We start from the raw sequence: 13788 nt of genomic DNA, 5'->3' as shown, positions 1-13788 counted from the left end.
AAGTTAAAAGCTTGGATTCCGTCCTGTGGTGATAGGCGCTCCCAAACGAAACGAGGCAGAATAGAAAAAGTATACTAACGTCTGTCTAGAATCATCCAATATCCCATTCCCCACGCCTAGAATCAGTTCTTCTAAAGCACACCACACTGGTCTCTTTGGTATTTCCCTTCCCAATGACTTGCCTTCTTAGTAAACGAGCAAGCTTGTGGCTCTTTTCGTATAATTACCTTGTACTTCTGAAGAAGGTTTTTAACTTGAGATGCGGAACTCAGAGAATGCTCACAGTCTTCATCTGCGGTCTGATGTTCCACATCGTTCATCCAGCTAATCATTTCTGTGATTGCTTTACGAGATGGCAATTTCTCCATCTGGAGCTGCAAGGACAAAATGATTTCCATTTAATTACCTGCAGTTGACAAAATGAATCGGGGCATCACTAAAGACGGTATCTGGTTTGATAAAAGGTCTTGCTACATAATTATGCAGGTTGCTCACAAAAACAAACCCGGCACTCAAGCTTAGAATAAGTGACCCCAAAACAATGACGATGACCTTCACATAAAGGAACACAGTGATGCAGATAAACTGGGAAATAAAGTAATTAAGCCTGATTTCTCCGGTAAGAAAGATCCCACTGGAGGAGAGTCCAGTAATTAAGACCCATATTCAGTGGTGCCAGAGGAAAATAGATAGTGTCAATGAAAATTATTGAGTCAGAGAAATAATTTTAAAGGAGTTGTGAGCTAACAAGTGAATGCTAATTTAAATGCTGCCTCTTTAAATACCTACCTGGTGAAGTTTTTCTTGAATATCTGGAAGTTGAGTTATGAGCGTTGTCCATTTCTGTTCAAACTGCGCTAAAGAAGCTCTCAGGGTAGCCGTATCGGCTTCTTTCAGGTGAAGAAGCTGATTCCCAGTACTTATAACCGCGGTCTTCAAGGAGGACTTGTCATCTAGTTCCTTTGAAAACTCCTAGAGGAAACAGCGTGAAAATTTAGAAACGTTAAAAATTTGCAAACAGCAAAGAATAACTAAGAGTCAGAATAACTGGTTAGAGTCCCGAACTAAGTACATGAACTCAATTCAAACTGCTAATGCTTGCGTGTGTATCTATAGGTGTGTATGTGTGTGTTCACGAGTGCGTGTGCACGCGTGCACGCACACACCCACACCCACACTTTTCCTACTAAGTGTCAGGCACTGTTCCAGGCATTAGGTAAATAGTGGGGAACAAAAGAGAAGGAATTCCTAACCCTTGAGTGGCTTATAATCTAATGGATTAATGTTTTTTTAAAAAAAGACCAATCAGGGGCACTTGGGTGGCTCAGCGGGTTAAGCGTCTGACCTTGGCTCAGGTCATGATCTCCTGGTTTATGAGTTTGAGCCCCATGACAGGCTCTGGGCTCACAGCTCAGAGCGTGGAGCCAGCTTCAGATTCTGTGTCTCCCTCTCTCTCTGCCCCTCCCCTGCTTACACTCCTTCTCACTCTCTCTCTCTCAAAAATAAATATTTTTAAAAATTAAAAAAAAAAATCAAGTAATAAAATAAAAAAGACCTATCATTTCAACGTTAAGAGAAACAGAACACAAAGTTCCTATTAAATGAACTAAATGCAACTGATTTTTAACTAAAATATTTGAAAACTTTCCTTTGTATTTGTGGGGGTTTTCAAACATATTTTTAAATAATTACATTTTAATACCAAAGTGGGTGATCATTGCTATAAAATAAGAAAAACAGACAAGAAAAGAATACGGGAAAGGAATTGATGTTAGAAAGTTTTATAAATTTATATTACAGAAGTAATAGTTTCCTTTCTTCAAAAAAAAAAAAAGCTCAAAACAATAGAACATTTTAGTAGAAATGTCAGTTCTGTATATGACAATTTACAACCATGTATCTATTAACTTTAACATTTATGAATTAATAAGTCTGTTAAGTTTTGGGGGAAAAGCAGGGGAGTTATTTCCTGCATTTAAAAAGCATGCTTTGGGGCGCCTGGGTGGCGCAGTCGGTTAAGCGTCCGACTTCAGCCAGGTCACAATCTCGCGGTCCGTGAGTTCGAGCCCCGTGTCGGGCTCTGTGCTGATGGCTCAGAGCCTGGAGCCTGTTTCCGATTCTGTGTCTCCCTCTCTCTCTGCCCCTCCCCCGTTCATGCTCTGTCTCTCTCTGTCCCAAAAATAAATAAACGTTGAAAAAAAAATTTTTTTTTAAATAAAAAAAACAAAAAGCATGCTTCATGTCAGAGAAAGTCTTACTTTTATATATATTTTATAGGTTCAAATAAAAATCTACTTTATCATTGTTTTATTTTATTTTTAAATATTTACTTTGAGAGGGAGAGAGAGAGAGCATGCACACAGGGGAGAGGCAAAGAGAGAGTAGAGAGAGAGAATCCCAAGCAGGTTCTACTGTCAGCACAGGGCCTGATGCAGGGCTTGAACTCACAAACCATGAGATCACCACCTGAGCTGAAATCAAGAGCTGGATGTTTAACTGACTAAGCCAGCCAGGTGTCCCTATCGTAAATATATAAATGACCGCTATAAACAAATAGCTCTAAGTTTGAAGGATGATATTACCCTAAATTTTATCCCTTATCCACAAATGATTATGGAGACTATCGCATTGACCCTGGGCATTTTCCCCTGATATTTATTTCTGGCAATAATTATCTGAGCATATTTTATCATAACTTACAAAAAAACTGTTTATGTTGCTTCTGATTGTATCCAAGTCCTGAGACACATTGAGGGATTGTTCTTTCCAGTAATTCAGAGTTTGCTGAGAAGATTCCAACCACTTGGTTAACTGATCTGAATCTCTGTTATAACTAACAGGAATGAAGTGAGAGAGAAAGAAAATTAGAAACGTACTCTATGGGTGATATGCATCGTTGGCAATTTTTTTCTCATTTTACTTTATGTTTTCCTGTGTTGATCAGCTCTATTATTCAAAAAATCACGATGTTTTAAGAATTATACCCTGTTTTATCCCATGCCCTAAATCTGACACTCCTGGCATTTTGTAGGACTGTTATGACTATTCCAGAACAAATGAGCATTTTAAAGTCTAAAACATCTTCTTATTACAGCTACACAAAAATAAACCCATGGGTAAGGACAGCGATTATTTCTGTTCATTAAATGTTGTTGACAGATTTGTTTATAGGAAAAATATAACCAGCATTTGTATAAGTTGCATAACAGTAAACTTATTGGCTAGATTCCAACATATTTACAGGAAACGAAGGAAAATATTGAGCAGAATGCTACCCCTCTTGTAACTCTTAAACTTCTCTAAGACAGGTCCCTAAGAGGCACAGAGGAGGAGATTCAAACGTTCTGTGCTCTCTACCTTCCTCAAGGAGTTCAAGATTAGATCCACTAAACAAACAAAATTCTCTGAAGAACTCTGAAGGCTTTTTCAAACTATTCTGTGAGTTAAGATTATTATTTTTTAATTTAAAACCTTTTTAGAGAGTAGGAAAGAGCAACACCGTGGTATAAAGGTCACATGTACAATTTCATAACATAATTCTTACTTTTCACTGAACTGATTACATGTCATCTTGAGTCTGGCAAACCAACCTCAGAGATCCTAGATCGCATCTGGCCCAGAAGAGGGACCCAAGTGCTTAAATTGTTGAAGACGAACCTTACAGTAGAGAGACTGCAGGTAAAATCTGGTCGACTGCAGGATCCTCTGAGGTTTTTGTCCACCTGAAAATCTGACCTCAACCCATCCCTAAGAAAACATACCTGAGCAGATGCTTGAGAAGCGTTTGTAGTCTGTGCAGTTCATGGTCAATTTTTTTGTTTAGGGCCAACCACTGCTCTTCTAGTTTCGCAATCTGGCCCTCTAGTTCAGGACAGCTCACGGAGGCCACCAGCTCTCTGCCTTCATTCAGAGTCTGGTAAAGCCGGGCGTGCTTTTCATCAATGTTTCTTTTTATTTGCTACAAAAAGTCAAGTCACAGAACGAATTATTGAAAAATGAAGCCAGTCCATCTATTGACAAATACTTCAGCAGAGGCTACTGAAGAAACAAGAACACAGTCCTAACCCTCAAGACTCTTGCAGTCTGGCTGAAGAAACGTGATTCACGTTTTATTGATCACCTTTCATGATGAGACTGTCCAACTAATGCATTTCTACGGCACATTTCTTCAGTTCTATAGACTTACACATACCAACAGAAAACAAAATGTCACGGCTTTAGACTTGAGAATTCTCTGCCTACAAGTAAAAAACAAGCTGGCAGTCTACGGGGCACGTTCAACTTGTGGACAGGTTTTGTGTGACCTAACGATTATTTTGAAAACCGGGATATTTGACATAGAAATCAGGATTTCCTGTGACTCGGAGAAAACTGGAAATCTAGCACCCTGGGTCTACACCTTGATGTGGCACAGATGGCCTGGAATTGGGCAGCCAGGCTTCCTTTAGAAGGGCTTGGTCTCTTTGACATTCTGCCACGACAGTCCCCACCACCTTCCGAACACAGAGCCAGTCAGCGTCCATATTTCTGTTCTCGTCTGGCCCCTGTTAGAACTTTACATTGCAAATAGGTTTGAAGGGGATGAGAAAACATTTATCATCCCTTAGACCCGAATAGTAGAAAAAAACTCATTTCTAGAGTTCTAAGTGTAAGGATTCAACAGGGAGAAAGGAAGAGGACTTTAGAAGAATAAATTAGTACATCACTAATCCAACTTCATGAAAAGAAAATCTTTAGAACAGCAATACAACGACCCCTTGAAGAGAACTCTGTCTAAAGGCAATTACCTTCCACCACTGGGTTCAGCCGCTGACACTTATCCTGACAGCTACTGAAATTTAATCTTCAAAAATAAATTATAATCAAAATATAATTTTTCCAACTAACTTAAGCCTTTTAAAAATCACTAAAGAATTCTACTTCCAATGCCCTTTCCACTGCTCTCATTTGTAATCCCCTCTTCTCATCTGAGTCGGCATGGGAAAATGTCCAACATCTGTTTAAAAAAACCCAAAACACAGTTCTAGGGATACCTGGGTGGCTCAGTCGGTTAAGCATCTGACTCTTGATTTCTGCTCAGGTCATGATCTCACAGTTGGTGGGTTGGAGCCCCGCGTCAGGCTCGGTGCTGATAGCTCAGAGCCTGGAGCCTGCTTCAGATGCTGCGTCTCCCTCTCTCTCTGCCCCTCCCCCACTGATGCTCTCTCTTTCAAAGATAACATTAAAAAAAAAAAAGCTCTAATATCCCAAGCCTTCAGTGAAAGACCAAGACACTTCATCTTTAGATTATCCCTGAGAATTTTTTTTTTAATGTTTTTTATTTATTTTTGAGACAGAGAGAGACAGAGCATGAGCAGCAGGGTGGGGGTGGGGGGGCGGGCGGGCAGGGAGAGAGGGAGACACAGAATACAAAGCAGGCTCCAGGCTCTGAGCTGTCAGCACAGAGCCCGACGCGGGGCTCGAACTCACAGACCGCGAGATCATGACCTGAGCTGAAGTCGGACGCCCAACCGACTGAGCCACCCAGGCGCCCCTCCCTGAGAATTTTTAATTACCCCATTTTATACACAGGAGTCAGACTGCAATGGTCACTCAGCACATGAGGTGCGGAGCCAGCATTGAAATGAGGTTTGCTCAACTGCAGAGGCCACACAAATGCTATGTTCCGTGGCCCACAGATGTCCACCGATCAAAATACATGCAAATCTCTCCATGACGCAGAACACTGAGAACGACCTGAAGAAGTCCATAAGTGAGATGGGCTTTACAAGGTATCTTTTTTTTTTTTTTTTTTTGAGAGAGAGAGAGAGAGAGAGAGAAACCGTGTGTGTGTGTGTGTGTGCGTGTGTGCGTGTGTGTGTGTGCGTGTGTGTGTGTGTGTGTGAGAGAGAGAGAGAGAGAGAGAGAGAGAGAGAGCGAGGAAGAGCAGCATAGGGAGACAGAGAATCCCAAGGGGCTTGATCCCACGACCCTGGGATCATGACCTGGGCTGAAATCAAGAGTCAGATGCTTGACCAACTGAGCCACCCAGGTGCCCCATATATCTCTCTTTTAGTTTGACGAATTTATTTAAGAGTTTTAGAACAATTATTTCAGTTTTTAAAAATCTCAAATTTAACAGATTCACAGGTTGCACTTTAAGGGACATGATCCCTTGTCCACCTGAGAGAGGTGGGCTAATACAAACAGTTCCTTAACATAATGAGTTTTAAGATGACGTTTTCAACTGCCTTCTCTTAGCTCTTTGGACGTACTTCTGCATCCCCAGGCTAACAAAGAATTAAGCAGCAGCTTCCCACCCCCAGAAGATTCAGATTTATCTTAGAGTTAAGCTCAATCGGACAAGATGGCAAAGAGATCAATTGCACCTTTCTAGGCATCTAGATAGCAGGACTACAGTGTCTGTGTCTTTGCAAAATGTTCCTTATAGGAGCTTAAATGCTACTGAGGAATGCCAGGGTCCTGCCAAGGATTTCATTTTCCATCCGGTCTATTCAGGCAACAAACCTACTCTTGAAGTTTTGAAGTTGGCATTTGATAACCACGCCCAGCATCACAACTCAGAGGCTGACAACACATTTGAAAGTTAAAACTAAATATTTCAAGTTTCTGTCGAGAAGACTTAAAACTCGTTTTCTCGTTGGTCATGATCTCAAGGCCATTTGAAAACTATTCTAGGGTTCTATCCTTTCCATGGCATCGAAGGTTGGGACACAGAGACTTGGATGATAACACTAAATGTTACACACAAAACATTTTGTTTGAAGTCTTTTTATAATGCTGGTGGCAGGTGACAGATTATCGCCTGTCTCAGAGGCTATGTCCAAACAGGGTTTCACCGAAGTAAGAAAACCACATATAGGTTTAGTGGCCCACGGTTTACAACGTTCTTTCTGTACTTTGGCTCACTTCCATACCCACTGACATCCACTTCCTGAGACGGGTAGGAGAACTAGCGTGATTCCCTACAGTATACAAAGAAACTGAGACTCAGAGACAAAAAGTTGACACGCTTGACAGGTGAGAGCCAGGACTCGTACCCAGCACCTCGACCCCAAGCCTCAAGTATAATGAAAGACTCAAAATCAAATCCACGGGTTCCCTGAATATCAGTCTAATAGTGCATGGTGTGAGGAACAACACTTCAAATTCAAAGTCGAGCAATTTAGTCAAAACAAAAGAAAACGCCAAGTGCCACGGACGCTGCCTCTGACGGATTCAACGGCGCAAAATACCTGGTAAAATGAAATCCTTTCCACTAATCTTTCCTCTGTCTCTTCCACCAGACTCACAGAGGGCAACGTAGATACAAGAATTTCCAGATCCTTTTCAAGAGATGCATAGTTTTCATCAAATTCTTCCCATTTCTAGAGAATCAAGAACATAATATCAGTGGGAGCCCTTTTCTAGATTCGTTCCAGCCAATGACAAAATCGATCATATGAAATAAAAACGAACTGAGACCACAGGAACTTCAAGCACGGATTCCAGGGGTTTCTGAGAGATATAACCTACTCTCGTAAGAACTCAGGGTCCGATGGAAAACAATTCCGTTGCCTTTGTGGAGAGGGTTTTGAAAAATCCAGTTGGCATTAGTGTTTTATGCTTGTCTCATCAAATTGAGTAAGGACCAAGATTAAGTGAGAGGGTTACACCTCTCAGCCTGCACCTCTGTGGAGACCTCAGAGTCGGAAGAGAGCCGTTCTCACACTTGGAAAGGAAGGGGCTTTTAAAGCTTTTCTCAGCAGAGGCTCCGAGTAGGTTGCTTCTACCCTCTCTGCTCCAACCCCTAGCCCACTGAACATTACCCTGTGATGCTGCTAGAAGCAGAATTCCACTGTTGGAGGAATGTGGGCTTACACTTCATTAGGAGAGTACTATTTCCTTAGGCTGAGTCTTGCCTTGTCCCCGTTCTATGTCTATAGAAGCCCACCACAAGGACCTCAGCACGCCAACAGAGCTAACTTACGGACACTAGATATTAATTACCTGCTGGAAAAAGAACCACCTTATTGATTCTCTTATCTACCGAAGTAGTGGGTCACGTGGCTGTGAGGGGCACTCTTTGGGCTCGGGGGGGGGGGGGGGGTCTCTTTTTTTAAATACCATGAAATATTACTAGAAATATCAATTTGACAAGCTAACCAGAAAATTGATTTCGTTAGCCTAACATAACATGATCACATTACAAAGTTGAAGATTTCCTTGCTTTTGGGTTACTTCCTTTAAGTGCTAACATCCACGGTGTGTAAGAAGTTAAAGGTGAGAACTTTCAAATGGAGAAAGAACTTGATGCAAACTTAATTTTCTTCTTGGATTTAAGACTACCAGGAGTCCACTCCAGCAGCAGAACATCCGGACCTGCCCTCTTTGGGGAGCACAGTTTCTGAACCACCGTTTCATCCAAATGACCTCTTTCTGGATCTCAAAGTGCGCTTCCAATTTTGTTTATTTGCACACAAACCTAGAAGGTGGAAAGACATGCCATCCCCTCGTTCCCGTGTGCGGAATCTCAGCAACTATTTCATTCCGGGAGCAGCAGTCAGGGCTAGAACAGACTTCCATCTCCTCAGTGTTAGTTCCCATTTAACTACTGCTTAATGGTAACTCGACACCTCTGGACACCAGCAGGTGGTGGTCCAAGGTCCAGAATTCCAGGGTTAAGCACAACGTTTACATATCTCAAGTACCTGCAATAAACTTTGCAGCTTTATTCCACGTTGGTGTGACTTTTCTTCCAGTAATTTAATTTCTTGTATTTGTTCTGCCCAAAATGTGTCTTTCTTTTGCAGTAAAGAAGGAGGCATTCTGTTGGAGTATGTTTGGATCAACAGCATGTCAGCAACAAGCTTCTGGAAAAAAAGCTGTAAAATGGACAAGACTTGTTATTTATTTATTTCTACATCGTGAAACTTAAAAACTGAGTTACTTCAACTTTTTATACAGGTGTATTTACTTTTATTTGTTTTTTTATTTTTTTTTTTTAATTAAAAACATTTTTTTAAAATGTTTATTTTTGAGAGAGAGACAGACAGAGTGTGAGCCAGGGAGGGGCAGAGAGAGAGGGAGACACAGAATCTGAAGCAGGCTCCAGGCTCTGAGCTGTCAGCACAGAGCCCGACATGGGGCTCGAACCCACAAACTGTGAGATCATGACCTGAGCCGAAGTCGAACGCTTAGCCCACTGAGCCACCCAGGCACCCCTAAATTTTTTTTCTAACATTTATTTATTTTCAAGAGACAGAGAGAGACAGAGTGTGAGTGGGGGAGGGGCAAAGAGAGAGGGAAATACAGAATCTGAAGCAGGCTCCAGGCTCTGAGCTGTCAGCACAGAGCCCAACGCGGGGCTCAAACCCACCAACAGTGAGATCATGTCCTGAGCTGAGGTCAGATGCTTAACTGACTGAGCCACCCAGGCGCCCCAGGTGTATTTGTTTTTAAATCCCAAGACAAGGGGCGCCTGGGTGGCGCAGTCGGTTAAGCTTCCGACTTCAGCCAGGTCACAATCTCTCGGTCCGTGAGTTCGAGCCCCGCGTCGGGCTCTGGGCTGATGGCTCAGAGCCTGGAGCCTGTTTCCGATTCTGTCTCCCTCTCTCTCTGCCCCTCCCCCGTTCATGCTCTGTCTCTCTCTGTCCCAAAAATAAATAAACGTTGAAAAAAAAAAAAAAATCCCAAGACAGCCATGCAGAGTCACACATAAGAGGAAAGAAAAAGAAAATTGTGTACCCATTAGTCTTTAACACTAATGGCATTTTAACAAGTCATAAAGAAAAATCCTCCTAAGTAACATTTTCCATAAAACAGTCCATGTTAAAGGGCAAACAGTGTTAGCCAATTTCAATTTCCAGTGAGATCTTCCTAAATCAGTTACTCTGAGTTTTTAATTTTTTTTTTAAATCTTTATTTATTTTTGAGAGAGAGACCACATGTAAGCAAGGGAGGAGCAGAGAGAGAGGGAGATACAGAACCCGAAGCTGGCTCCAGGCTCTGGGCTGTCAGCACAGAGCCTGACATGGGGCTCGAACTCATGAACCATGAGATCACGACCTGAGCCGAAACCGGACACTTAAAACCAACTGGCCACCCAGGCACCCCCAGTTACTCTAAGTTTTAAAAAACTTTACAGAAAGGTCGATACTGACATGGCCGATTAATTTCAAGACACTAAATTGGATGGATAGATGAGTGAGCCCAAGAAGCCCACACATGGAACTGCCAGAGGTTCCTACACTCTGGCTTGATTTTCTACTCAATAACATGGCCAAGTACAAGGAATTTGTTGACAGGGTCTGTTGGGATCCTGGTATGTAAAAGCTCCCAGAACAACACTTTAAGAACCTTTACACAGGAAGTCTTTAGCTTCACATGGTTCTCCATTTGGATAGTCAGCTGCCCCTTCTAATTGTCTGGAGGAACTTCTTATGCGAATCCTTTCTCCTACTCCCTTGAAAAGGGTATGTAGAAGGTTTATAAAAGCATCCAGCACAAATCCTGACACACTGTAGATATCCATAATATTAGTTTTTCCTTTCCCCCTCCATTCTTTATAGAATATTTACCTTTGGATTTCTTAGCACAAGGTCTCCTTATCACACGCCTAGAGTTCAGCTTGTTGGAGGCAGCAATGGTCTTTCCCTTTTTTTTTTTTGCATCAGTACTTAAATTACTACATATCTTTAGGTGGTGATCATGAGGCTGTTGTGTAATAAAATGAATGGACAACTAAAAGATTTATTGTAGCATTACACTAGATATACATTTATATATTGAGGTATAGATATTTTTTTGGCCTCAGTTCTCAGGAAAGCCTTCCCTAATCTCCTGAATTCCATTTCCCCTCTTAAATGCTCTGAAAGCATGTGTCTCAATTTTAATTTTAAATTTGTTTGGAATGACTTGTTCATAAATGTCTCTCTTTCAACCAAAAGCTCTGTGAACGTAAGGAACTATATCTGTTTTCCCTCACAATCACATCCTTAGAGGTCAGCGGAGTTCCTGATATCCAGTAAGCCGTCTAATTGATGTTAGTTCAAACAAAGAGTGAATGAATGAATGAATGAATGAATGAATGAACAATGTATATTTCACCAATGAATGAATGAATGAACAATGTATATTTCACCAAGGAAGAAAATGGATGCTCTATGGTTAAGTCAGAAAGACTTAAAGTCTATGAAAAGGTAATCTGACCCACGCGTCTTACCTTGTGATTCTGTATTTGAGCCTGTAAGGCATCTTTACTTTTGGGTTGTTTTAAGTGGTCATGAGCAAGCTTTTCCTTTCCAATAGCCATTAGTTCCACCATGCCTTGCAATAAGACATCTTGCTGGCTCTCAGTGATGAAAGGGCTGCTGAGTTCTGTGTACCGAGCTCTCAAGATTCCCCACATACTGTCAAGCACATCCTGAAAAGAAAGAACGTTTTCATCCAACCACGAAAATAATCCAGATGGAGAACAAAGCTAAACTCTCTTTGGAGAACAAACCTGAACTCTCTTTCTGGAAGAACAAGAAAGTCTCACTCCCTTATAATCATAGCAATTCACTGACCGAATGTTTTCTGCTCACACATACCTCTAATTTGTAAACCTCTTGCAGTAACACGTAAGGTAAACGAAGCCTCTCCCCTTCGTCTCTTAGTTTTGCCACTCGGCTCTCGGAGTTCTGCAGCTCCACTGTATACACATCTGCTTTCTACAGTGAGAGACAATGCAAAAAAGCAAACCCTTTCAGAAGCCAGAGAAGTGCGCGTATTCATTGTAAAAGAATGAAACCGTACAGAAAAAATTAAGGGAAAAATGAAAGTCCCACTTCTCCTCCCTCACCTCCAGCTTCTCCTGGAAAATTTGTCCCCAACGCGTTTGAAGCAGGGGCCAGAAGTACATGTGCACATCCTTAAACTTAATGAACGCGCACATCACTCCATTCTGCAGGCTGCCTCCTTACTTACCAGCTGCTCTGCAAGTCAGTACAAATACAGGACTCCTTGCAAATGGACACACACTGCTTTTCTAAGAGTCTGCTCTTAATGGCTTTTGGGCTATGAAGCGTTTTTAGTTCAAGCAGTGCTGCTAGGTCCATCCTTGAGTATTTATATATTCTCTATGCCCTTGTCTTCCTTCCTTAGGATAAGTGCAACACCTATAGCACTATCTGTCCACAGAAGGTCCTCAATTCATACTTGCTGAATAAATGAATGAAGTGAGCCTACTGTGGGTGGAAGCACATTCACACGTAAAATTCTGATTTATAGCCAACCGATCCTGAGAAGCTGGTCAAATTCTCCTCCCGAGAGAATGGGGGCCTCATTTCCTAATACTCTCACTGACCCTGCACAAACTTCCATTTTTGCCTTGATAGGTGACCATGGTGTTGTGTTGGTTTAATTTACTCTTCATAAGGTACTACTTACGAGATATTTTTAAAGGTCCACATAAAGAGTTCTCATTTCTATTGTTTACTCTAGCCTTGCCACTGCTCCCAAAGGAAAGTGCTTCAGAAACACAGCTTCTACACAAAACTCTTTGGTCCAAGGTCAGATCAGTGTAATTGTTTTGACTTGATTACCTGAAGCTGTTCATCAATACTCTGGCCACTAATTTCATTCAAAGACTGTTGTAAAGATGTTTTATTCTTAGTAAGTTGATCATACAATCGCTTTATTTCATTCTGTATAGGAAGATAAATGCAACAAACAGTAAGAATCTCATGCGGGCCCCTTTAATACCTTACAAAAAATTTAGCCATTCTTTAATTTTTATGCTAACAGAAGTTCCAAACATATACCGAAATAGAGGAATTGCCTAGCTTTAACAATTATTGACTTGTGACTGGTCATCTCTGCTCTGTGCCCTCCCCTGAGCCTTCTTAACTATATCTAATCTCCTTCCTCTCAGAATATTTTGAAACAAATCACAGATATTTCATCACGGTAAGTTTCAATATGTGTTTTTAAAAGATAAAGATTCCTCCCTTTAAAAACAGTACAAAATTGGGGCGCCTGAGTGGCTCAGTCGGTTAAGCGTCCAACTTCAGCTCAGGTCATGATCTCACAGCTTGGGAGTTCGAGCCCCACGTCGGGCTGTGCTGACAGCTCAGAGCTTGGAGCCTGCTTCGGATTCTGTGTCTCCCTCTCTCTCTGCCTCTCCCCTGCAAGCTTTCTGTCTCTCTCTCCCTCTCTCTCTCAAAAATAAATGTTAAAAAAATTTTTTTTTAATATTACAAACCAACAACCATTCCCTAGTATCATTAGCTATAGGAAAGGGTTCACATTTCTCTAATTAGCTATAATTTTTCCTTTTGGTTTGTTTGAATTGGAATCTAAATGAGGTCCAACAGGTTGCAAGGGACCAATACATGTGTTAAGTCTTTTGTGATCTGCAGGCTCCCCAACCATCTCTCTTGTTTATTCCTGGGGTTTTGGGTGGGATGGTGAAAACACAGGTCTTTTACTCTATACAGCTTCCCACGGTCTGCATTTGGCTAACCCCCACCCCCCACCCCCCCACAGTGTTGCAATGCTCTTCTCTTGTGTCTATTTTGCGTGATCAGATTGAGGTTTGACTTTACGGGCAAGACTCCTTCATAAGTGGTGTTGTGTTTCATTTCTTTTTCTCTAGTTAGGAAACTACTAGAATTGTCTGTCTGCTTGCCTCAAGTCTGTCCTCTAATCCACAGTAGTTAACAGCCAGGTGAATCTACCTGAAACATACACAGACTGTCCTTCTTTGGCTCAAAAACTTTAATGGTTGGGGCGTGTGGGTGGCTCAGTCGGTTAAGCGATCGACTT

At 41.7% G+C, this 13788-nt stretch overlaps 1 protein-coding gene across 12 annotated transcripts in view; it reads right to left on the bottom strand.

Annotated features, from left to right (window-relative positions):
* Positions 1 to 13788, bottom strand: part of SYNE2 (spectrin repeat containing nuclear envelope protein 2) — a 342533-nt gene that overhangs the window by 76854 nt on the left and 251891 nt on the right. For all 12 annotated transcript variants that reach the window (XM_047864572.1, XM_047864571.1, XM_047864576.1 and 9 more), the window contains 9 exons: positions 12567 to 12668; positions 11574 to 11693; positions 11204 to 11404; positions 8691 to 8864; positions 7236 to 7367; positions 3762 to 3958; positions 2701 to 2833; positions 790 to 972; positions 228 to 374 (listed from right to left, as the gene is read on the bottom strand). In XM_047864572.1, the coding sequence (XP_047720528.1) occupies positions 228 to 374; positions 790 to 972; positions 2701 to 2833; positions 3762 to 3958; positions 7236 to 7367; positions 8691 to 8864; positions 11204 to 11404; positions 11574 to 11693; positions 12567 to 12668 (1389 nt within the window). The remainder of the gene's footprint in view (positions 1 to 227; positions 375 to 789; positions 973 to 2700; positions 2834 to 3761; positions 3959 to 7235; positions 7368 to 8690; positions 8865 to 11203; positions 11405 to 11573; positions 11694 to 12566; positions 12669 to 13788) is intronic.

Source organism: Prionailurus viverrinus, chromosome B3 (genome assembly GCF_022837055.1).
Source record: "Prionailurus viverrinus isolate Anna chromosome B3, UM_Priviv_1.0, whole genome shotgun sequence".
Lineage (NCBI taxonomy): Eukaryota > Metazoa > Chordata > Mammalia > Carnivora > Felidae > Prionailurus > Prionailurus viverrinus.
The sequence above is the reverse complement of the archived record's forward strand: the minus strand, read 5'-3'. Positions and strand labels throughout refer to the sequence as shown.